The sequence below is a fragment of the Antechinus flavipes genome, chromosome 1, assembly GCF_016432865.1.
Source record: "Antechinus flavipes isolate AdamAnt ecotype Samford, QLD, Australia chromosome 1, AdamAnt_v2, whole genome shotgun sequence".
NCBI classification, from domain to species: domain Eukaryota; kingdom Metazoa; phylum Chordata; class Mammalia; order Dasyuromorphia; family Dasyuridae; genus Antechinus; species Antechinus flavipes.
The window spans coordinates 646,559,144-646,582,560 of record NC_067398.1 but is presented as its reverse complement, the minus strand read 5'-3'; the positions used below and the strand labels follow the sequence as shown (position 1 = coordinate 646,582,560).

The 23,417-nt window shown below is 39.5% G+C and overlaps 1 protein-coding gene across 1 annotated transcript in view; it reads left to right on the top strand.

The window, feature by feature from the left end:
* Positions 1–23,417, top strand: part of ZC3H3 (zinc finger CCCH-type containing 3) — a 495,342-nt gene that overhangs the window by 5,072 nt on the left and 466,853 nt on the right. Inside the window, exon 3 of the mRNA XM_051971189.1 lies at positions 926–1,122. Within this exon, the coding sequence (XP_051827149.1) occupies positions 926–1,122 (197 nt within the window). The remainder of the gene's footprint in view (positions 1–925; positions 1,123–23,417) is intronic.

Sequence of the window (23,417 nt, the reverse complement as noted above, 5' to 3'; positions counted from 1 at the left end):
TGAGTTTTGGAAGATTTTATCTGTAGATTTGGCTAGAGTTATTCCTGTCTACATCTTTAGGTTTTCTGGTCTATTGTTATACTGTTGATCTAGAGTCTGGGTCTAGGTAATGAGAAAATGAAGGGAACACTTGTCCTTTTATCCCTTATGAGGTAAATAGTATAAACAATATTATCCCCATTTTATATATGAGGAAACTGAAACTCAGCAGGATGAAATAATGAAGTAAAGTTTATAGAGTTGGAGTCATTGAATTAGAGAACTTATAGTTTTTGAGGGAGGCAACTGGAAGTCATGCTGTGAGAAAACCTTTTTTACATTATCATTTTCTTTTGTTTTCTACAGAGACTATCTTACCCTGTATTGTATTTTGAGATAAATCCATATTATTGATCAGATTCCTCATTTCATAGATAAAGATGATAATGGTTAGTGAAACAGAGTTGGGAATGGGAAGGATAAAGAAAATATATTAATTGAAATACATTTCAAAATCTTTGTGATTTGAAATATGAAGGGATCCCATACATGATCTAGTATAGTTTTTAGCCAAAACACACAATCTTTCTGGCTCTGTTGTAGTGTAGTGTGTACTTGTGTGACATTGGGTAGGTCATTTCCCATTTTTGGGTCTCAGTTTTCTCATCTGAAGAATGAGAAGCATGGATTATTTCATCTCTAAAGTTCCTTCTAGCTCAAGACTTAGGAAACTATGATTTCTGACAGATAGGAAGATGGAGCCCAAGACATCAGTCAGGGAACTCTGAGTCTCCTTAAATGTGATTCAGTAGACTAGTTTTCAGTTACCCAATTTCACTTTTGTTTTTCTGTGAAATTCTTTGGGAATGGCTGTTGGGAAAGGTCAGGTCAACTGAATACTGTTATTTTGAACCTCTTGTGAGCTTTCCATATTTGATCCCTGTAGCCTTCCTGGTGATAAGAAGAACTGTCCTTCACCATCCAATACGCCAAAGAACCATTATAGCCTCCGTCGGAAACATAGCGTTCGGGGGAAAATCAGTCCTGTTCTGAAGAGGACTCCTAACAAAGGGCTTGTGCAGATTACCAAGCACCGGCTATGCCGGCTACAACCACCCCGGGGTACTTTACCTGCTAAGGAAGGTAAGAGAAAGAAAGCAACACTACTCTTGGTAAACACAAAATTTAAAAGAATTTTAGTTCTGTGCTGAGCTAAGTATGACTACTTAATCTGTAGTTCAAGATACTGTTCTATGCCCAGTTTCTGTCAGAACGCTTTCCAATTTTCCAAACAAATTTTACTAAATAATGAATGCTTATCCCTCAAACTTAAGCCTTTATACTTGTCTAACACAATACTACTATATTCATTTACTTCTGTGTATACTATGTCTATTCTGTTCCACTGATTCACTTTTCTATTCTCAGCCAGTACCAGTTTTGATAATTATTGCTTTATAATATAATTTAAGGTCTGGTACTGCTATTCCTCCTTTCTTTACATTTTTTTCCCTTCATTAGTTCCTTTGATATTCTTGAGCTTTTGTTCTTCCAAATGAATTTTGTTACTTTTTGTAACTCAGTAAAACACATTTTTGGCAATTGGGATGGCATTGAATAAATTAGTGTAGATAAAATTGTCATTTTTATTCTGTTGGCTCTGTCAACTCCTGAACTATTAATATTTGTTCAATTATTTAAATCTGATTTTATTTGCATGTAAATTTTTTTATAATTTTGTTCATATAGTTCCTGAGTTTGTTTTGGCAGGTGTACTTCCAAATATTTTATACTGTGTACACTTGTTTTAAGTGGAATTTCTCTCTAATATCTCTTCTTGCAGAATTTTGTTGATGACATACAGGAATGCTGATGATTTATGTGGGTTTATTTTGTATCCTGCTTCTCTGCTAAAATGATTAATTATTTCAACTAATTTTTTGGTTAAGTATTAAAATTTTCCAAGTATATCATCATATTGTCTGCAAAAAAGAGATAATTTTATTGCTTCATTGCCCATTCTGATTCCTTCTATTTTTTCCCCTTCTCTTATTGTTATTGATAGGAGTTCCAATAAAAAAATTCTAATATTGTGATGATGAGTTTTCTTCTTCACTCCTGATCTTATTGCTAAGGCTTCTTAGTTTATCCTCATTACAGATAATGTTTGCTGATCGTTTTAGGAAATGCTTCTTATCAATTTAAGGAAAAATACATTTATACATATAATTTCAAATGTTTTCAATAGGAATTAGTGTTGTAATTTATCAGAAGCTTTTTCTGCTTTTATTGGATTATATTCACTTTTTTGATTTTTTTTGTGTGGTAGTGTTCTTTCCATTTACTTTTTTGGAGTTGCTTCATATATTGTTTTCTTGATTCTGTTTATTTTACTATCATTTCATGTAGTTTTTTCCATGATTTTCTGTATTCATTATACAAATTGTTTCTTATAGCTCAATAATTTCCCATTATATTCCTATATCACAATTTATTTAGCCATTCCTCAACTGATGGAGTGCTGCTATAAATTTTTTGAAGTATATGCAGAATTTGTTAGTGATTTTCTTAGGGAATAAGTCCTAGAAACAAAATCTCTAATTCAAAGGGAAGAGACTTTTTAGTCATTTCCACTGTATTTTTATCATTCCTCTTAGACAATTTGATTCAGTGGATGAGTTTTAATTTAGACCAACACTACTGGACAGTGACAAATTATATTAAAAGAAATGTATGTCATATCATAAATATCTTTTTTTCTTTTCCTTTGCATCAGTTCATACAGTTTCCCCCATATTTCTCTGAATTATTTGTTTTCATTATTTCTTGCAGAGGAAGAGTTCTCAATTAATTTCATGTGATACATTTTGTTTAGCCATTTCTCACTTGATGAGCATCTATTTTGTTTCTTACTTTTTGCTACCAAAAAAGTGTTGTTATGGATATTTTTTTTGTCTTTCACTTCTATATGCCTGGCAGTACAATTTTTATATCAGAGGATGTAATTATTTTAGTAATTTTTCAAAATGTAATTCCAAATTGTTTTCCAGAATGATTAGACCAATTCAGAACTCTACCAACAGAGTATTATTTCATTCTTGTCTTTTGTCTTCTGCCAGGTGGTTAAGAAGAAACATTGGGTTTTTATGATTTTCATTCCTCTTATTAGTGTTTTGGAGCAATCTTTCATGTGATTGTTAATGGTTTGCAATTCTTTTGAGAACACTTTGTTCTTAAAAACACTCATATTCCAAACTTCTGTTTTAAGATTGCTCCTTTCTGTACTTTTTAAATCATTATTTATTGTTAACATTCTTTTAGAAAAAAATTAGTTCTAAATTCTCTCCCTCTAGTCTTTTCTTCACTTATTGACAAGGCAAGCAGTATGTCAGTTATACATGTGAAATTATGTAAAACACATTTCCATATTTGCCATGTTGCAAAAAAAAAGCAAGAAAAGTAAAGTGAAAAAGTTTTTTATATTTCAGTTTGTTCTCAAAGTTCATCATTTTTCCCTTTCTGGAGGTGATCACATTTTTATCATGTCCTTAGGGATTGTCTTGGATCATTGTATTAATCAGGGTAGCCAAGTTGTTCACAGTTGATCATCATTATGATATTGCTATTAATGTGTACAGTGATCTCCTGGTCCTGCTTACTTCACTTTGCAGTCAGTTCATCTAGGTCTTTTAGCATAATAGCATTCTATCATTATAATCACATACCACAGCTTGCTCAGATATTGCTCAATTGATCGTCATGCATTCCATTTCCAATTCTTTTTCATATTAAAAAAAGTTGCTAAAAATACTTGTATACATATAGATTCTTTTTTTATCTTTGATCTTTTTGGGATACAGCATTCCCTCTCCAAACTCAATACATGATCATTGGCTGTACTACTTTTCTGGAATGTTCTCTCTCTAGCTTCTCCAGCTTCCTTCCTGCAAGAAATCATTCCTAGTACTCCTTAATACTAATGCCTTTCCTATGAGATTTGTCTCTGATTTGTCCAGTATATTTCTTGTTTATATGTTGTTGATCCTATTACTCTGTGAGCTCCTTGAGAGCAGGGACTTTTTTGTTTTTAAATTTCTTTGTATCACCTGGAGCGTGGTATAGTGCCTGGTAGATGCTTAATAAATGTTTGTTCATTTGACTTGATTCTAGCTGTAACAGGGAGTAATTTATTTAGTAGGGAAATGAAATGATCAGACTTAACAATTTTAGGGAAAAGAATTTTGATTACTATGCTAATGATGGCCTTGCAGAAGCAGAGAAACAGATATAACATTAAGTCAAGGCAAGAGATGATGAACATTTAAACTAGGAAGGTGGTTATGAGAGTACACACGAGCAAGAAACATTGTGAGGACAGAAACAGAACATGGCTAGGAGTGAGGAGTCAAGGATGACTCCATCGTTGTAAAACTGGGTGCTTAGAAACAATGGTACTCTTGAGAGAACTAGAGAAGTTCAGAAGAGAGGCAGTTTTGTAGGGGAAAATAATGAGTTCTGTTTTGGACATGCTGAATTTAAATCTTAGATAGGAGTGATAATTTGATTCAGAAGGTAATATGGAGCCTCTGGAACTACTGATTAAGGAATAACATGATCCAGACCCTCACTTTGAAAACATGAACTTTATTTAAAGCCTGTCACAATTTGGTCCCTTCTGTCTTTCCAGCATTATTAGACATTGTTCCTTTTCATGCACATAATGGTTTAGACAAACTGGGTTCCTTACCTTTCTTCCTGTGGGACCCTTTGTCATCTGTTTCTAGTTGCTTTCCACTTGCTGTTGCCCAGGCTTGGAATTCACTTCTTTTTCATTTTTGTCTTTTATCATCCCTAATTTTTAAGTCTTAGCTCAAAGGCCATGACTTCTACATGACTTCTTTACTGATCTTCTCAGCTTTCTAGGTCCTTTTCAAATCATTTAATATCTATTTTGGATTCTCTCTGTGTCTCTCTCCTGGCCAGCTAGATTGTTATTACCTTTCAAGGGTCAAAATCGGTTTCACTTTTGTCTCCTGTCCCAAGCACCAAGCACAGTGCCTCACACAGATGAATGCTTGCTGACTGATTGATTTGCTCATATACAACAGATTTTTTGAATCCAAGTGCTATAGTTTTTTATATTTATCTTTATTAGATTTAGCTCTTCATTTCATTCTTTTAGGATCTTTTTGAACATTGATTCTTTTATCTCATAAGTTATCCCTCCAATTCTCCAAGCTTCCTTTACCCTAAAATTTGGAAACCATTCCTTTTCTGCTTTTACCCAAGTCCTTAATTAAAAAGGATGAATAGCACAAAATTGAGGACAGAGCTTTTGGAACACAGTTCTCTAGCTTGACACTAATCAATGAGTGCTCATTGGATATGATTATTTAGCTAGCTTCACATCTACTTAATTGTACTAGCATTGAGACCACCTTTTTATCTTGTCCATGAGCATATATTAAGAGACTTTATTGAATGCTGTGCTGAAATCTAGATATACTGTGTCTTTGGAATTTCTCTAATATGCCATTATTTTAACCCTGCAGTGATTTGTTTCATTGATGTGGGTATTTCTTCCTTTGATAGCAGTTAAAAACCCATTGTAACTTGGCAGGTAGGTTGTTTTTGAAAATTTCTATGGCTAAAAATTAAATACCCTACAGCTAATAATAACAATAGTAGTAGCTAACACTTATGTAACACTTTTAAGGTTTGCAAAGCAGTTTAAATACATTATTCTGTTTGAGCCTATAGTCTTGTGAGACAAGTAATATAGGCATTATTTCCCTTTTACTGATAAGCAAATTGAATCTGAGAGGTTAATTAGCTTATCCACTATCATACAACCACTAAATGCAAGCAGGATTCAAATCTAAGTCTCTCTTGGCTCCTATGTTCAGAGCTTTTTTCACAACAACCTATTGATGAATTTTTCCAAATTTAGCTGAGCAGATACTTAGATGGTAGATATATAGTTCCAGCTTGGTAGGACTTGTGCTTGGTAGGGGTTATGCTTAGCTGACGTAACCTTTGAGAACGGCAGTAATAGTAAAAGTAGCTTATATCTAGCACTTTTAAGTGTTGCAGAGTGTTTTATGTTTATTATCTCATTTGTTCTTCAAAACAACCTGTGAAGTTGGTGCTGTTATTCCCATTTTTTAGATAAGAACGCTGAGACTGGGAGAAGTTAAGTGCTTACTCTGGGTCATACAACTAGTAAAGTCTGAGACCAGATACCTCCTTTCAGGTCAAACCCTCTGTCCACGATGAATTCAGATTGACTTTCACATCATGCCGAGACATTGGAGTAGGATTTGAGTGGAGGACTCTTATAGTAACTGTCCACAATTCTCTCAGAACATTGTGGCCTCTGTTAGAGTTTTCTGTACAGAGTGACAATTCCCTTCTGCAGTGAGTCTCCCCTACCCCCTAGCTGTGTGGGGCAGTGCACAGGACACTGGACTTGGGGTCAGGGAGACCTGAGTTCAAATCTAGCCTCTCACACCAACTACTTGTTTTGACCTTGGGCAAGACACATATCCTGTCTGCTTCATTTTCTTCAACTGTAAAATAGCACCTACCTTTCAGGGTTGTTGTGAAGATCAAATGAGATTACATTTATAAAGCATTTAGCCCAGTATCTGGAACATATTAAGCATTTAATAAATGGCCTCCCTCTTTATAATTCTTTAAATATCTGATTCTTGGCATCAGCTTTAGTCCTGTGTGCAAAGTTGATTTCTTCTTATTCTATTTCCATTTGTGATGGAAAATTGGCTGCCATCTTCTGTATGAGAGATTTTTTAAAAAATAATTGTGAAGAATACTACTCAGTCTCAATATTTGTGTTATTTTCTGGGCTAGTGTTTGGGGAAAAGGTAGGTTTTCATGGTGAGGTACAATAGAACTGATGATGAAATTTGGAGAAATGTGTTTCTGGGGCTATGAGTCATATAATTCTATTTGGGTGGTCAGAAAGAAATCCAAGCTTCTAAAAAAGTACAGCTCAACTGACATTGGCAATGGCTCTTTTTCTGTGAGGGAGATGATTGCCTAGGCAGTCTCACCAGACTCTGTTGGGGAAGATCAAGGATTTATTTGACTGGCCAAGGTAGTGCTCTATCTACTATTGACTCTCTCTCAAATAGCCTGGTATTTGTGGGCAGATTGTGCCTTCCAATGACAGGATGGATTGTTTTTCAAAGAAATGTCAGACTTACTCTGAGGTGCAGCATCTTATCACTTCTGGACTGACCAGTCATTAGCTTGATAGGGGTTTTAACCAGGAATTGAACTCCCCATGAAAGCCTTGGGCTACTAACCATGAGGTTGTAGGACTGGCTGTGATAATGACAGTGGGAACTGGAAGCCTGCAAGGTTTTCTAAGTGGAAGAACCGTTTGTACTATGTTTGGTTAACTGTGAAGTCTGGGCCTTGGGATGGCAAGTGTCCATTATAATTTGAAGCATTTTTCTTCATCAACAGGGCTGAGCTTTAATTGACCCAGCATAGAAGTTTGAGATGTAGGACCTGTATAAAAGGCATTTAAATAGATGTTGGTATTCATTATAGCTAGGTGACTGAGATCTAATTAGCAGTGGGTTTTTTTTTTCTTTTTTGGTTTTTACCTTTCTGCCTTGTTGCTGGTTCTCCTCTTGATTGTCAAAGAGTCCATGATTAGGTGAATTTTATTAGCAGATTACACCTGAAGGTAGCCAGGGTTGGCTAGAGATAGGCAAGTAGACAAGGTCTCCACTGTGATAGAGTACAAGCCCTTATTTTATTGAATAGTTACTAAGATGTAGTGGGCTCAGTTGGAAGTATGGATTTACAATCAAGATGCCCTGGATAAATGTTGCCTTTATCCAGACCTTTGGGTCTGGGGACGAGTCACTTTGCTTCTCAGAGCCTCAGTAAGGTGGATATAATAGTAAATTTTGCTACCTGCTTCACACAGTTCTAAAGCAAAACAGTAAGAATGAATGAAAATGCAATTTTTATATGCTAAATGCTGAGATTCCATAAAGAGAAGGCAAGAGAGTTCCTGCTCTTAAAGAGCCCACCCTCTAATTGGTAGAGATGGTACATCAAAGTCCAGCTGTATGATGGATGGAAAGGATTATGCCCCTAGGGGGTCCTGGTGGCACCAAAGTGATGATGGGGCTGGGCCACTGTAGGACTTTGAGGCAGGGCTTTAGGTGGCATTGGCAGGGTGGCCCAGGAAGTAGAGCACTGAATCTGGAGTCAGGAAGCCCTGAATTCAAATGTGGCCTCAGACGTCTACTGCTTGTGACATGGGCAAGTTAACTTCACTTAAGTTTTCTCAGTTGTAAAATGGACACAATAGTAGCACCTACCTTCCTGGATTGTTGTGACAGTCAAATGAAATAGCATTTATAAAATGCTTAGTATAATGTCTCACATATAGGTACTAAATAAATATGTATTTTTCCCCCTTACCATTCCCATTTGCTAAGACATGTTGGTCTTCCATTAGTTCTGAAGGAATAGAATTGTTGACACTCATCTCATTCTGATCATGTGATTAGTGAAACCTATTGGGTTCTTTAGGACTGGGGAGGTATCTTCCCTGGGGCAAAGGAAGAAGAGGTGAGGGGGAATAGGAAGGGGGGGGGATTGTTTTTGTTGCTCAAGTTCACACAATTAGTAAGTAACATAGAATTTGACGCCAGTTTCTTTTCACTATCTATGCCATGCTGTCTTTTTTAGATGGGAGGGTACTTCAGTGATCATTGTGATGATGACCAGTGTCTGCTTTGAAATGTCTCCAAATGAAGCTTCAGAACGAGTGAGGAAATATGATGTGTTTGGCTATGGTCAGGCCACCACCATTTTCTGTTTAGGGTTGTGTTAAATTAGAAGGCTTGAACCCACCATGAGTTATGTTAATGATGGGGTGCCTTGTCTTTGGAGTGATTTTTGCAAGAGTCTGTGAACCACTTAATTTTGTTTTTTAATTTTTGTTCCTTGAAATCTGGTTCCTCAGCTACAAAGTGGTAAGTCTTAATTCAGCAAACATTAATCACATTCTGTTTGTCAGACACTGCTATGGGCCAGAGATATGAGCAAAATTTTCAAGTAATCCTTACAATTCAAGGAGCTTATCTTTCCTGGACATTTCATTATTTAAGTCAAGGGTTTTCTAGAACCCTCCATATTGCCTGTGGTCATGCTATTGGGAAGTATTTGTAATTAGAATTTCTTGGTTAAAGTGAGGGGTGTGTGTGTATTTGTGTGTATCTGTTTGCATTTATTTCCCTATTCTTGTACTCCAGTAGATGTGTGATCTCATGTATATATTTCAACTCATTTGTGCTTGTTTGTTTTGTGACTCTCATCCATGTCCTTCTGTACATGTAAGGGAGTGATCTAATATGTGTGACTAACGGATTTCTTGTCTGGCCTAAAAATCCTCCAGCAAGCAGGTTGGATTGAGGATCAGGACATCTGGAGAGTGTTAGTACTGTCTATCAGGTTTGTGGTACTGTGACAAAAATACTTGATTTGAAATGAAAAGATCTGACTCCTTTATATACTATTTGCTTAAGTTTTGTTGGCAAGTTTTTCACTTATTTGTAGGTCAGTTTAATCTTCTAGGCCTAAAATCTTGTGATCTTAGGTGTTTTTAGGGATGTACCTTTAAGTGTTGAGTCTAAGAAATAGTGGGCACAAGGAAGAGAATATTACTGAGTTAGGCTGTGACCTCTTTAACTGTTGTTTAGATCCTTTGTAAGAGAAACAGAACTTGAGATTGGAAGCTGTAAGCCAGAAAGAAAATTGCTTCCAGAAACTAGCCTATAAGTAGTTAACATTTGCATTTTGCTTTTCTTGTACCAGCCCTGAGAAGGAGGGAGTCCAATTATTTTTAGCATTTACAGTTGGGTAAACTGAGGCTCATGGAATGAGAAATCCCTTGCCCATGGCTAGAAAAACTGTAAGTTTTAAGAGTCCAAATTTGAATCCAGGTCTTTTGACTCCTAAGCCTAGTGCATTTTCTACTACATCATGTTTTCTTCCTAGTAGTATGCTGTGGTGTTCTTCTTTTCTATAACATATGATTGGTTCTTTGTGGGAGCAGGTTTCTTGGGGAGATTTTTTGGAGGCAGCCTTAGTTTCAGTTCAAAGTAATAATCACTTCAAATGCAGCCAGGAGTTAAAATTCAGTCTTTTATTGTGTTCTTCAAAGTCTTGAGCTTCAGCCCCTAATTCCCTCTGAATGTCTCCAGCCAGCACAAAGGTGGAATATGGAATGAGTCTGTCTCTGCCTCCGAGAGTGGGCTTCTGTGTCTGGCCCTGAGAGTTTCTTGTTTATATGCTGTATACTGAGTACACACCAATCATTATATCACTGGGAAACCATTATTTGTTGTAGAATTAAATCAATTCTAAACTAGATTTAAACATTGTCTCCTCAATTCCACTTAGTACCTTGTTTCAAGTTCTGGCCCATAACATCTCCTTGTAGGATCGGATCAATCATACTGAACCATGCTAAATTAGATAATTATTATCTCTATCAATTCTAATGACTTAACACTTTGTAAGGATTCCAAAAGTTTGCTACTAATGGGTAGTGCTTTTTGCATCTGTGTGTTTTCCCTGTATGCTGTCTCTCTATCCCTTTCTACATCCCCTTTCCCCAGTTTTCCTGTTTTCTCTCTCCTGGGCCTGGGCTATTCTGAACTATTTGATATGGCTGGGCTAGAGCCCAGAGAGTTGAGATCTTGGTTTACATTCCAATAAGAAACTTCCTCATCTATCAGATTTATTTGATCCAGTGATAACACTCCAAACTCTAACTTGGCTGTTAAAATGGAAAGAATTTTTCTCTGTGTCCTAGTCCTTCATTGCTCTCGGAAGGGTGATTAAGGTCAGCTTCCCTTGAAATCACTGCTGAGAGCCTGAGGAAAACTGCTTCCCAATTCTCAGATTAACCAGAAGTGTAGACAATCAGCTCGAGAGGCTCTTAGCGCTGGCTATGACTGGGTGCCCCAGGCCTTTTGGTGTCCGTTCCCCCTGGGCTGTCCGAGCTAGGTGTCTTGGTGGGGCTTGGCTTGTCTGTAAGGTGGGGATACCAGTGGTACTGTAGCTGCCATAGAGGGCTTTTGTGAGAGTCTAGGGAGAGAAGAGGCTTGGGAAACCTTCAAGCCTGTAGCAGTGTGAGCTGTACCTCTTCTTCAAGTGGAAGGACATTGTATTTCTAGCATGTTTTCAGGCAGTCCCCATGATTGTCCCCAGTAGGTAACTGTTTCCTGAGTAGTCGGTTAGTGATTAGAGTAGTGTAGTAGGAGGAACCCGTGGACTTAGAAGATCTTTGCCCATCACTTCTGAGCTGTTTGACCTGGCAGAGCCACGTAACCCTTCTGAGCCTCCTGTTCTTCTTTCATGAGATATAGTCAGTAATCCTTGATATTTGATGTAAGGCACAGCTATTGAAGGAAACTGGTATTATTAGTGGGGTACTAGCTCTTTAACTATGAACATTGATTAAGTGCCACTTGTGTATGAAGCTTTGTGTTAAGCGTGTCTGTGGAGAGAAGATACCAAGGACAGATTAGACATAGGCCCTGCCCACGCAGAGCTTCTGTTATTCCCAAGTCCCTTTTAGACAGAGGCTGATTGCCCAGTAAGCTCATCAGGTGTCTACCTTGAGGGCTTCAAGATTTGCAGAACTGAAGTGGTTCCTCATATAGTGGGCAGAAAGCATTTTTCTTTGTCAGGACTTCCTCATTTGCTCTTGCCTTGTAACCTGGGTTAAGGGGAAGAAATGATCAGGGAGAGCTTGTGAAGCTAGATGGAGATGTGGCCTCGCTGCATGAACTGGACCAGAATGTGGAGGAAAGCAGACAGGCGGCTCCTGGGAAGCACCTCCAGCAGGTTGCAGGGCCGGAGGGGAGTGGCGGTTCTGACTTGAGCTGTAGCCAGGACTCTTTGTCTCTTGGTATGACAGCTTTGTGAAAGTGGGATGATAATATTCAGTCTGATAAGAACAGTTGGTGAGTTGTGAAGTGCTCCAGAAATGTGAACTATTTGTAGGAGCAAGGGAAGGGTGCTCTTCTCCCTATCTCGTGGACTAGGTCAGTGAAAGAGCAGGACTGCCGGGCTCCAGGTGCTTTGTAGCCTCAGGAGAACAGTCATTCTCTCCTGCTCTTTGGAAGCCTGAAACAAAGAGAGAAGCACAGTTGGTGCACATTATAACTTCTTAAAGTTGACATGGAAAGCTTTTCCAGATGTTTATGGCAGGAAGATCTCAAGTGCTTGGGGTACTTGTTTATATAGGATTCTCTGTAGGCAAAAATGGACATAGGGAAAAGAAGGGAACTCGTGCATGTGGCCCTACCTTCTGTATCTAAGATGACTGTCAAGAGACAGATTTTCAATGGAAGGCTGGTTTAGGGAGTTACTGCAGATCTCTATATCTCATCATCATCATCATCATCATCATCATCATCATCATCATCACCAGTATTTAAATAGTGCTTACTATATGTCAGACAGTGTGGTAAATGCTTTACAGATATCTCATTTGGTCCTCGCAATAAGTTGGGGAGGTAGGTGCTCTCATCCCCATATTACAGAAGAACACACTGAGGCATAGAGAGATGTAACGACTTTCTTAGATTTACACAGCTAATAAGTGTCTTTGACGAGATTTAAACTCAAATTTTCCTGATTCCAGGCCCAGCACTCTGATCGCTGCCCCACCAAGTTGTCCCCTAAAATCCTTTCTCCTAACCCTGTGAGTTCTCACTTTATAATATTTTCTAGTGTTCCTCTAGTTCACTCAGTAATCTCTATTTGAAATCTTGTGGCTTTTACTCTTCCTCTCATATGACCATTAATTATCAAGCACTGGTCTCTGAAACATCTTTTGTATCCATTCATTCTTCTTCCCTGTTCTCACTGCCATTACCCCAAGACATTATAACCTGTCCAGATTATTGAAATATTCTTGTAATAAATTGTCTTGCTTCTGCTTTTTTCTCTTCTAATTAATACTTCATACTTATATAAGGTTAATCATGGTAGGGACTATACAAATGTTTATTTCCCTTTGTTTTCCTTCCCTTAATATCTCTTGAATTCTCTTAACTACTGTGTTTTTACTAACACTATTATTTGTTCCACTGTTTCCTCTCTGGGGATTCCTGCCTATATGGAGGGAATTCAGCTCAGGTGCCAGGAAGAGTCTTTTCTGGGTCCCCCATAACCTTTGATGTTTGTCCCTCTGGGTCCTCACAGTTTGATGCATTAATCTTGTATTTTTGTTAGCTGTGTAGATCATATACCCCTTCTGAAGTCCAATGAATGTAGAGATAATGGACCATCTCAACTTTATTTTTGTTGGTACCTGGTACCAACAGTAGTCTTCTGAACATAATAGGTTTTATGTATTGAATTTAATTGACCTGTTGGCTTTGTGCATCAGAGATAGACTGTTATGAGTTCAAATGTTGGAGTTCTTGTTCTTCCCAAGGCAAAGCCGGTTTAGAGGCTTGGAGCCCTTCGGATGTCTCCAAATCCAAAGGTTCTGTCCTTCAGCCTCTGCCTCTGCTTTCTTCTGCCTCCAACCAAGACAGAGATGGAAGGTCTCTCTTCTCTCCTTCTGGGGAGCCCAGCCACCAACTTGCCGCGGAGAGAGGGCTTCTGGCGTAGCTGCACTGAAATCCGTCAAAGTGTTCTCTGCACCAGAGTTGCTCCTCTCGAGTCCAGCGCGATCAGCCAGCCAAGAGGAAAAAATGTATTCTGCCATAGATCCCTCATCGCTGGCCTTTTATCTGACTCTTCTGAGAGAAGGGGATTATGGGTTTTCTCCCATAGTGCTCTCTGGCCCAATGAGCTTTAAGGGAGATGTGGACTCCCTTGAAGTTAGAAAGTGTACTTTGTGAAGCTAGCATACTTGTGGACTCCAATGAGTAAAGGTGTGAACGCAAGCCTTGTATTGATTAGTTCTACTTAGTACCTTGTTTCAGGTTCTGGCCAAAACATCTTCTTGTAAGATTAGATCAACTCTAATTAGTTAGCAGTTAGTAAGGATTCCAACAATAGACCCTGTACAGAATGATGATCCACTTTGGGCCAGGTCATAGGAGAGAATTAGTATAGCAGTGTGTCTGGCTGGTTTAAAAGAAGAATTAAGGTTCCCTCTCATCTGTCTGGACTGATGAAGAATTCAATTTGGCTCTTGGATGTTATTCACACTTGGTGGGAAGTTGTGGCTGTGCACATAACAGAGCCTATTTTGGGGCCCAAGTTAAACTAGAGGTAGCTGGGGCCTTTGAGGCCAGCTTGAGTCACTCCTTTGGAGTAGATCCAGTGACACTCTTTTCAGTGTCCTTTGGGAAAAAAGCAGGGGGATCATCTCTTACAGGGCTTTCCCAGTGAATTTCTGGAATCTGCTACTTCCCCTCCTAAATTAGAACCTCTGAATGTTCAAAGGGAAAGAGACTACTTCTGCAGCATGGCAAGCTGGCCAAAAGCTGGATTTGGAATTGGAAATTGGGACTCAGATACTGCCTCTGATACTTAAAGCTGAGTGACCTAGTATAGGGCCATTAGCCTCTTTGTTCCTCAATGTCCTCAGAAAAACAAGATGATTGGATCTTGATGGAAGCTGACTTCCTTTGTGGCTGTGATCTTTTTTATTCCAAGTCCTTTCATTTTTCTCATAAGAAAAGCAAAGCCAGAGAGGTGGGATGATTTTCCTGAAATTACTCAATTTGTAAAGGGCAGCAAAAGGACTGGAACCCAGTTCTTCTAGCTTCTTGCTTTTCCATTATGTTCTATGACTTCTTCTATGAGGCAGTGTTGATGCGGGTCTAGTGGTAGAGAATTGAGGTATGAGAATCCCCTCTGGTCGGATATGCAGGTCCAATGTGAACGAATTCTTGAACCCAAAAAGTCTGAATGGCAAAAGGGATTGGCACTGAGAAGCCAGCTTAACGAGGAAGACAGACTCCTCAGTGGCAAGGTCCTGTCAGAAAAATTAACAAAAGGTTATCACTGAGAAGAGGGTATCTTCACAGTGGGCAAGAGTCCTTGCAGGCAGCTGTGCCAAGAAGAGAGGTTCCTTGGCAAAGCATAATCCTCCTTCTGACTTCTGTAAAGACTTGGGGTTCAGAGTTGTCTTTTTTATTGGCAGTCTGGGGCCAGGGCTTCCATTAAATGAGATTCCTTCAATATTGTCAATGCCCTCAGGCCTAGATTTCCAATTGAAAAGAGAGTCAAGCCACTCAATAGGAATAGCAGGCCCAGATCTCTCATTGAATAAAATCATTTTGAAGGCCTTTTCTCAGAACCTAGAATTTCCTGAAGAGGATTGGGCTACCCCCAAAAGATCAATGGAGGGTGATTTGACCAAGATCTCCAATTGAATAAAGCCACTTAACTTGGAAAAGGCTTGTCTGGGGAAGTATCAGAGTCTGAGACCCTGAATCTAGTTTCAGGGTTCACTCCCATCAGTGTGAATAGTGAATTAGAGCATTGGACTTGCAATGGGAAAGGTCATGGTTTCAAATTCTGTCTCAGACACTTCTTGGTTATGGACTCTGGACAAGTCAGTAAGGAAGAAGATTGAGAGTTAGAAGATGTCTCTGAGGTTGTGGACCTAATATTCGCAAGGATGGTGGTGCCCTCAAGAGAAATAGGCAAATTGGAGAGGTCAATTTTAGGTGGTTAAAGAGTTTTGCTTTGGATGTGTTGAGTTTGAAATGCTAGTGGGACTTTCAGGTAAAGGTAGTTAGTTGGTGAACCAAGGCTTAGCTCAGAAGAGAGCCGAGAGCAGAATTTATAGATTTTAAAGTTATCTGCAAAGAGATGGTAATTGAACCCTTGAGGCTCTAAGAGATCACTGAGAAAAAATTTAGAGAAGAGAAGCCAGACATTGGGCGATACCTCTGATTAGGGGGCAAGATGATGAACCAGTGGGAAAGGAGACCTGAAAAAGAGTAGTTAGATAGGAGGGAGAATTAAGAAAAAAAGCATCATAAAGCTGAAAGAGAAAAGTGTCTGGAAGCCTAGTGCTAATCAACAGCTAGGTCAACAGTAGAAGTCAAGCAGGATGAAGACTGAAAAGTTTGGAATTAGCAGTTAAAAGACTGATACGTTACCTTGGAGAGGACACAAATAGAGAGTTTGGCATAGATCAAAAGGGCTTCCTCAGGAACTTGGAACAGAGGAGGAGAAAATGAAGGGCTATTTGGAAGAGTAATAAGATTTCAAAGTTAATTGGACAGTCAGAAATTTCTGGGCTGCCCATTCTGTTCCTTTTTGCCCTATTTGTTATAATTCAGTAGGAAATGACTTTCTTCAAAGGAATTTGTGAGCAGAGATAGGCTGGCTCTTAAAGGCACAGTTTGGCTCTTCCAGGAAAGAGTATTTCACTAGAGAACCTATGATTTTGGAGAGATATCAGCCATAAATATCTGATCCCTGGCTGGTTGTTTTTAGTTAGATTTCATCCACGGTTTCTTTTTTGTTGGCCACTCACTATAGTGGGAAAGAATCAGATCAACAGCCATGGTGTCTTAGCTCCAACAAGACTAGGAATAACTCTTAGAATCCCAAGAACTTACTCCTAAGAGGAATTGTGCTAGGGTCCCTTCTCTGCAAATGAGTTACTTTTGCCTTTAGGTCAGGAAGTAATATTTTCTTTGAGGTGTTTGTATATATGTTTATAGACTTATAGAGTCTCAGAATTGAAAGGGAGCTTGGAAGTCATTTGTTCCAATTCCTAGCTGGAGAGGAAGTATCCTTTATAACATTACTATTATCTAGTTTCCAATTGAAAGCCTCTAGTGATGGGGAATTTACTGCTTTTTGGAGAACTAATTGTTAAGAAGTTATTGTTAGTTTTTGTATTTGTTTGTATCACTTCAGGTACTTGAAGACAGCTGTCATATCAACCTAAGTTTTCTCTTCTCCACAACTCTAGTTTCTTTAGGCCATCTTCGTGTGACATAGATTTTAGTAGCTCTCTTGTCAGTCAGTAATTCCTAAATGAGGTACTCTGAAGGGAGCACAATATTCTAGATGTGGTTTAAGCAGAGCAGAGTACAGTAGGATTGTCATAACCTTCAATTTGGATACTTTTGTTCTGTTATGTGTTTGGTTTTGCTTCTACAGGTCTCACTGTTGACGTATATTGAACTTGTAGTTCACTTATCTGCTCACTACAACAAGTTTTTTTCACATGAGCTGTCATCTAGTTCAAATATGAAAATATTTGTGGTGCACTTAGCACAATGCCTGGCACTTGTTCCATTGCCATTCTTCTGTTTTTCTCCAATGCCACTCACTGTTGTGGTGGAGATAATTTTTTTTTTCAATTTAAGCATAAGACTTCATATTTATCTTTATAAATTTTTATCTTATTGAATTTGTCCATAGTTTTAGCCAGTTATGATATGTTTGGATCTTGTTGTCATCCAGTATGTTGGTAATCTCTCTGTTTCATCTTGTGTTCATTTCAACAAACATTTAATGAGTAGCTATTATTTACAGGGCATTGTGACAGGCAGTGGATATTCAGCAACAAAAACTCCCTTCAAAGAAAGGGGCAAGGGATATAAACTGTCAGAGAATTATAATTCATGGTAATTTGATAACGGAGAGAAAACAAACAAATGAAGGGATGGGGAAAGTTTTATAGAGGAGGTAGTCCTTGAGCTGAGCCTTTTGCAAGTAGATAAAGATTCTGACAGAGATGAGGGGGCTCTTTTGAGCACTGGACTTTTGCATCACAACACCATTTATTACTTTGTCCAAGAGCTTTCTGCCAGTCAGTCAGTAAACATTAAGTGCCTACATGTGCCAGGTAATGTCACCAGATTGCAGAATATGTGATAAAGATGTAAGGTGTAATAAGACTAGGAAATAATAGGGGATAAGTTATAAAAGGCTTTGAATGGCAAACAGAAAATGATAGAGAACTTCTAGAGTTTATTGAATATATAACTACATGGTTAGACCTGTCTTGAGAAAAATCACTTTGATAGCTGAGTGGAGGATGGACTGAAGTGATGAGAAAATTGTGGCAAGGAGATTAACCAGTGTCCTTTGTAATAATCTAAATAATTACAAGTGTCCTATTGTAATAATTGGGTGGTGGCAATGTCAGAGCTGAGAAAGGGGTATATGGGAAATACAGTACAAAGGTAAAAACAAAAGGTCTTGGCAACGTGGATTGTATGAGAGGGTAAGGAATAGAGGATGACATCCAGGTTGTGAGCTGGGGTGACTGGCTGGATGGTTATATCCTCCCCTGAAAATAATAGGGAAGTTAGGAAGAGGGAGGTGGGGAGTAATATAATGAATACACTTTTGTATAGACTGAAATTAAGATGTCTGTGGGACTTCCAGTTTGAGATGTCCAGTAGACAGTTGAAGATGTGCACTTGGAGATATGTCAAGAGATTAGAACTAGCTAAGTAGATTTTGAATCATCAGTATAGAGATAATAATTGGATCCATGAGTAATAGATGACAACACTTTCTTGATTTTATCCTAACCCTTTTTGCCTCCTCATTTCTCAGGCTGTTTTCCTTTGCCTTCCTAGTTCCCCTGTTTATAGGTGATTTCTCTCCATCCAGACAGCTTTTTGCTCTCTCTTTGACCTCTGTGTGTGACTCCCATAGTTGGGCTCTCCATAATGATGAAGATACAGCAAAGGAGACTGGAGAGGAGCTCCAGGAGAGAGGAGATCAACTTTTAGGGCAGGAAGTTGATCACATTCTGCAGAGAAGACAAGAAGGATAAAGCTTGAGAAAGGGCAATTAGATCTTGGCAATTAATTAAGAGATCATTTGTAACTTTGGAGAGAGCAGTTTTGGATGAGTGGTGTTTAGAAGCCAGACTGCAGAGAGTTAGGAAGAGAAAATGGAAAGCCTTCTCTCAGGGAATTTAGTCACAAAAGGGAGATAAGACATGAGAATAAGGGTGGATGGGTGGGTCAGAAGAGTTTTTTGAGGATGAAGGAGACCTATTTGTAGACAGTAGTGTGCAGTAGCCAGTAGAAAGATTGGAGATAACTGTAGGAATGATAGTGGCAGGGAGTGTGCTGCAGAGGACAAGACATAGAGGGATCACTCGATCATGAGCTGGGTGGCGCAGGGGATAAATGCCAGGCCTGGAGAGACTCAACTTCCTGAGTTCAGATTTGGGGTTAGACAGTCCACTAGCTGGGTGCCCTGGGCCAGTCACTTAGGTCATTTAAAATGAGCAGGAGATTTTCATGTCTGACTGAAAACAACTGAACAACAGCAACAAATATCCTTGACAAGGATGACTACCCCCTTCATTTGTGATACAAGGTGAAGGAGGAGATAGGGACAGAGGGCATCAGTGCTTCTTTACATTTTGAATTCCAGTTTCTGCCCATCAGCAATTGGTCTTAGAATAATATTTTCCTTCTTGCTAGATGGGCACTAACTCTTGAGGTTCCCGAAGCTGATGGTTAAGGGGGTGAGGGAGGTAGGGATATGTGTGTATTCTCTGTCTCTGTGCTCCATCTCAGTCATCTTAGTGCATGGGTCTGACCATGAGCAAACCTTTTTTTTTTTTTTTTTTTTTCTCAGAGACTTTCTGCAGCTAACTATTGCTGATAAGATAAAATATAAATTTCAGTTTGGCATTCAGGGAAATTACCATGTGATTCCAGACTGCCTTTTCAGGTTCATCCTCCCTTCATTCATATTATTTTCCAAGAATACTTTCCTGATCTTAGGCTAACCTTTTTGCCTCCTCATTTGATCAGTATGAGCCGTCTAACCATTTCTGCCCTGTAAAATCCTTTTAGTTCAAGACCTAGCCCAAGTGCCGCATCTTTCATGAAGCCTTCCCCAGCTGCCCTGTTTTAATGTGATACCAGACATTCAGAAATCTTATTGATTTCTCTTTGACCTCTTATGGGCACAAGCAAGTTTATATTATGATAGGGATTAGTACTGGTTTCATCCCATACCAAATTTTGACCTTTTTGAGACTCAGGACCATATTTTTGCTCTCTAGATTTTGTGTCCTCTATGCCAAGTACAATGCCGGGCGGATAGTAAGCCTTTAATAAATATTTGTTGACTGGAGGGGGCCATGCCCTTGACATAGTAGTAGAGGGCCCCCCTCCTTTTTTGTTCTCCACCATAAGCTTTTGCACTCTTGGGCCAGCAGAGGGCACTCTTGCCTCTCTTATCTGGGCCCAGCCACCTTTTCTGGGTAATGGATTGCCTAATTTCCTCTTTATGTGAAAGAAAGCAGATATCAAGTAATTTGCAGCAATAACCTGCTAATGCTCGGCCAGTATCAAAACTCCCCTGTTCATTTCAAGTGGCAGATAAAACACTAATATATAATTATCCTTGCAAATTGGATTGTTTTAAATAACCAAAAGGCTGTGGCCGGGAGAAAGTGAGCCTATTTCCCTTGAGTTACTATTGCAGCATAATTGCTGCGTTCAATCAATTTCCTTGGCATTAGAAATTCCATCACAATCAACATTAAGCTTTATTCATTGTGATGGCTAAGAGCTGGCCCATTTCTCCTCTTTTTCTTAACTGGCAAAATTAATCAGGGAAAAGATTTTAAACATTTACCCGTGCGAAAGAGGTCAGCTCTGCCACTATATTGCTCAGCAGATAAGGGGGCTAATAAAAAGAAAATTGAATTACTAATGATCACCAGGAACCGAGTATATAAAACCTGGCAATCGCCTGGTTCAGGAAAAGGGAGAATCAATTTTCTTCGGACAAGGTGCGCTCATTTTTTATTTTGGCGCATATTATCAGCAATTTAATTTGAAAGCGCATAAACAGGAGGAAACAGTTAGAAAATAATGAGCCTGAAGGTGTAAAGTGCTGCAGGATATATGCTGTACACAATTTATTTGGCACAACAGATAATCGCTTTAATTGAATTCAAAACTGCATTGTTCAGCAGCAGTGCTGGCTGTGTTAGCCTGTGGGGATTACAGAATGTTACTAAGACTCTTCTTCAGCCAGAGACTTCCTCTGGCTTTGTCTTCTTTCTTGTCCTTCTCCCTGCTTCATGCTTGCAGCCTGCTCTCTGAGCTCTCTAGACCTGCAGGGATCTCCAGTCTGCCTACATCTTTGCCGGAACCTAGGGTGGGAGAGCTGGCTGGCCAGGCCACTTTGACTCTTTTAGTTCAGAGGATTTAGAACTGGAAGAGATTTTAGCAATCAGCTAGTCCAACCTGCTCATTCCCCTCTTTTTAGCCTTTTCTATATGAATAACATCTCTAGGGAGATAGAAGTCACTTGCAGTGGACCCTTTCCTATCTTTGATGCCCTCTCTTTCAAGGTGATTGTTTCTTCCTCCTCAAGTTCTCCATAGTTAGTTAGCATGAAAGAGGCTGAAGGAAACCTGGAGCAGAATCCACCAGGAACTTTGTCTTGGTTTCTGGGTATGGGACATTGGTATAATGTTAAAATTAAAAGGAATATAGAGAATTACTGCTGAGTAGTTGACCTCCCCAAACCACCCCTGATTGATCTGTCCACATTTGATAGACACTGGAGGAGGCATTTCAGTAGAAGAGACAAAAACCTTTTTATAGACCTCAGAAATAGTTTCCAATTTACCACCCATGTAATTATGGCAATTAGTAATAATAGCATGCAGTGTTTACAGTACACCCAACAGAGGCAGCCGTGCTGATCGGTCACAATAGGACCCATGGTTGAATTTGGGCTAGATGCATCTGGCTGGTCTGAGGGGGTTGTGAGTCCTGGGTTATCAATCTTTGGGTCAGGTTGCTGTGTTCTACTGCTTTTTTTCTTGCTGAAGTCATTTGGGTTTTGGTATAGGGTATTCCAGGCAGGACTGATCCCTTGTCAGTCTGGGCAAGCCTTGACTTAAAAGGTCCAGACCGTGAGGTAAAAGGCTGAAAGGGGAAACTTATAGAGGATTGATTATATATAGACCTAGAGCTGAAAGGAACCTATCTATCTAATCTGACACTTTCATTTTATAGATAATGCTGAGATTTAGAGAGGTTAGACCTTTTGCCCTAAGTCACAAATGACAGTAGCATAGGTGTTAGGAGGGCATGTAGTCTATGGAGAAAATTGTGACTAAGATGGTAAAAAGACTCGAGACAGAAATCATTAGGGTTATCTAATCTAAAAAGGAGAAAAACCTAATGGAAGACATAATAGTTGTCTTCAAGTTGTCTAGTGGAATAAGATTTAGTTTTGATTGATTTGACCCCAGAGGGGACAAAGTTAGGACCAGTGAGTAGAATTTAAGGAGATTTTGACTTGGAGTATGGAAAAAACTTCCAAATGGTTTTCCAAAAGGAGAAGAGTGGCATTTGCAACAATAGCACTTAGTTTCTCGACACTGGAAGTTGTCAAGTGAAAGCTGGACAATCATTTGTTAAGGATATTGTAAGAGGGAGATTCTTGTTCAGGTACAGGTTGAGTTTGATATTCTTTGTGGTCCTTTCTAACTCTTGTGATTTTGTGATTTCAAGAGAGCTACTGAGGAGTTGGAAAGTGTCTTATGAACTGTTTGGTCCTTCTGAGAGCCCCATGATTGCCCTCTGTAGAAAAGGGCCAGTCCTGCCCCTCTCCCTCCCCACCCCCCCAGCTCCATATGTTAATTGCATGATAAAACATTAAGATTATCATTCATTCAGGGATTTTTTTAGTGTTTTCTAAGATGCCAGGGTTTGATATAAAGTGAGGATTCTAATTACTGGGTCTTTAGAGGAAAAAAATTCTGGTGTTGGTCTTTGCATTTTTTCTAGGGTGAATATAGGAACCTTAGGGCCTGGCTCCCTTTTGGCTGCCTGGTTTGGCTTCCTTATAGCTGAGGTCAAGAGGGCCAGCTTTCCCATTCCAGAAAACTGGGAAAGAACTGAAGCCCTGTCCTGACCTAGTAAACAAAAGACCCTCATTGCCATCTAATGGTGATGAGGGAAAACCTTATTATCTCTTTGAGAAGCTCTTTCAGAAAAGAAGCTTAATCTCTCTTCCTCTACTCTCCTCTGCCCCCAAAACAGTGACAGCTTTGGAAGGGTGGAGAGGCCACTATTGAGTGTTCTTGAGTGCCATGGTCGCCTCCCTGCCCGCCACTCCCTTCCATGCAGGAACCATTCAGAGGGAAAGAGGCTGAGGAGTTTGTCCTGCTGTGTCAGAGTTGTCTGTCCTTGAGAGGCAGGGCGGTGCAGTGGAAAGCACCCTGCCCCTCCTCCTTCTGTGTTCTCGGTCCCGTGCTCTCCAGAGGGGCTTTGGTTCTCTTGTGGGAGCACAGCTCTGGGCAGAGTCTAGCCTTCCTCTCCGCCCCTTACTCTCGAAGGCACCATGAGTGAAATTCACAGAGTTGGCCTCTTGGCTGCCCCCAGTTCCTCAGAGCCGTCATAAGTGATGGTGTCGGGTTGCGGGTGCTCAGGCGGCAA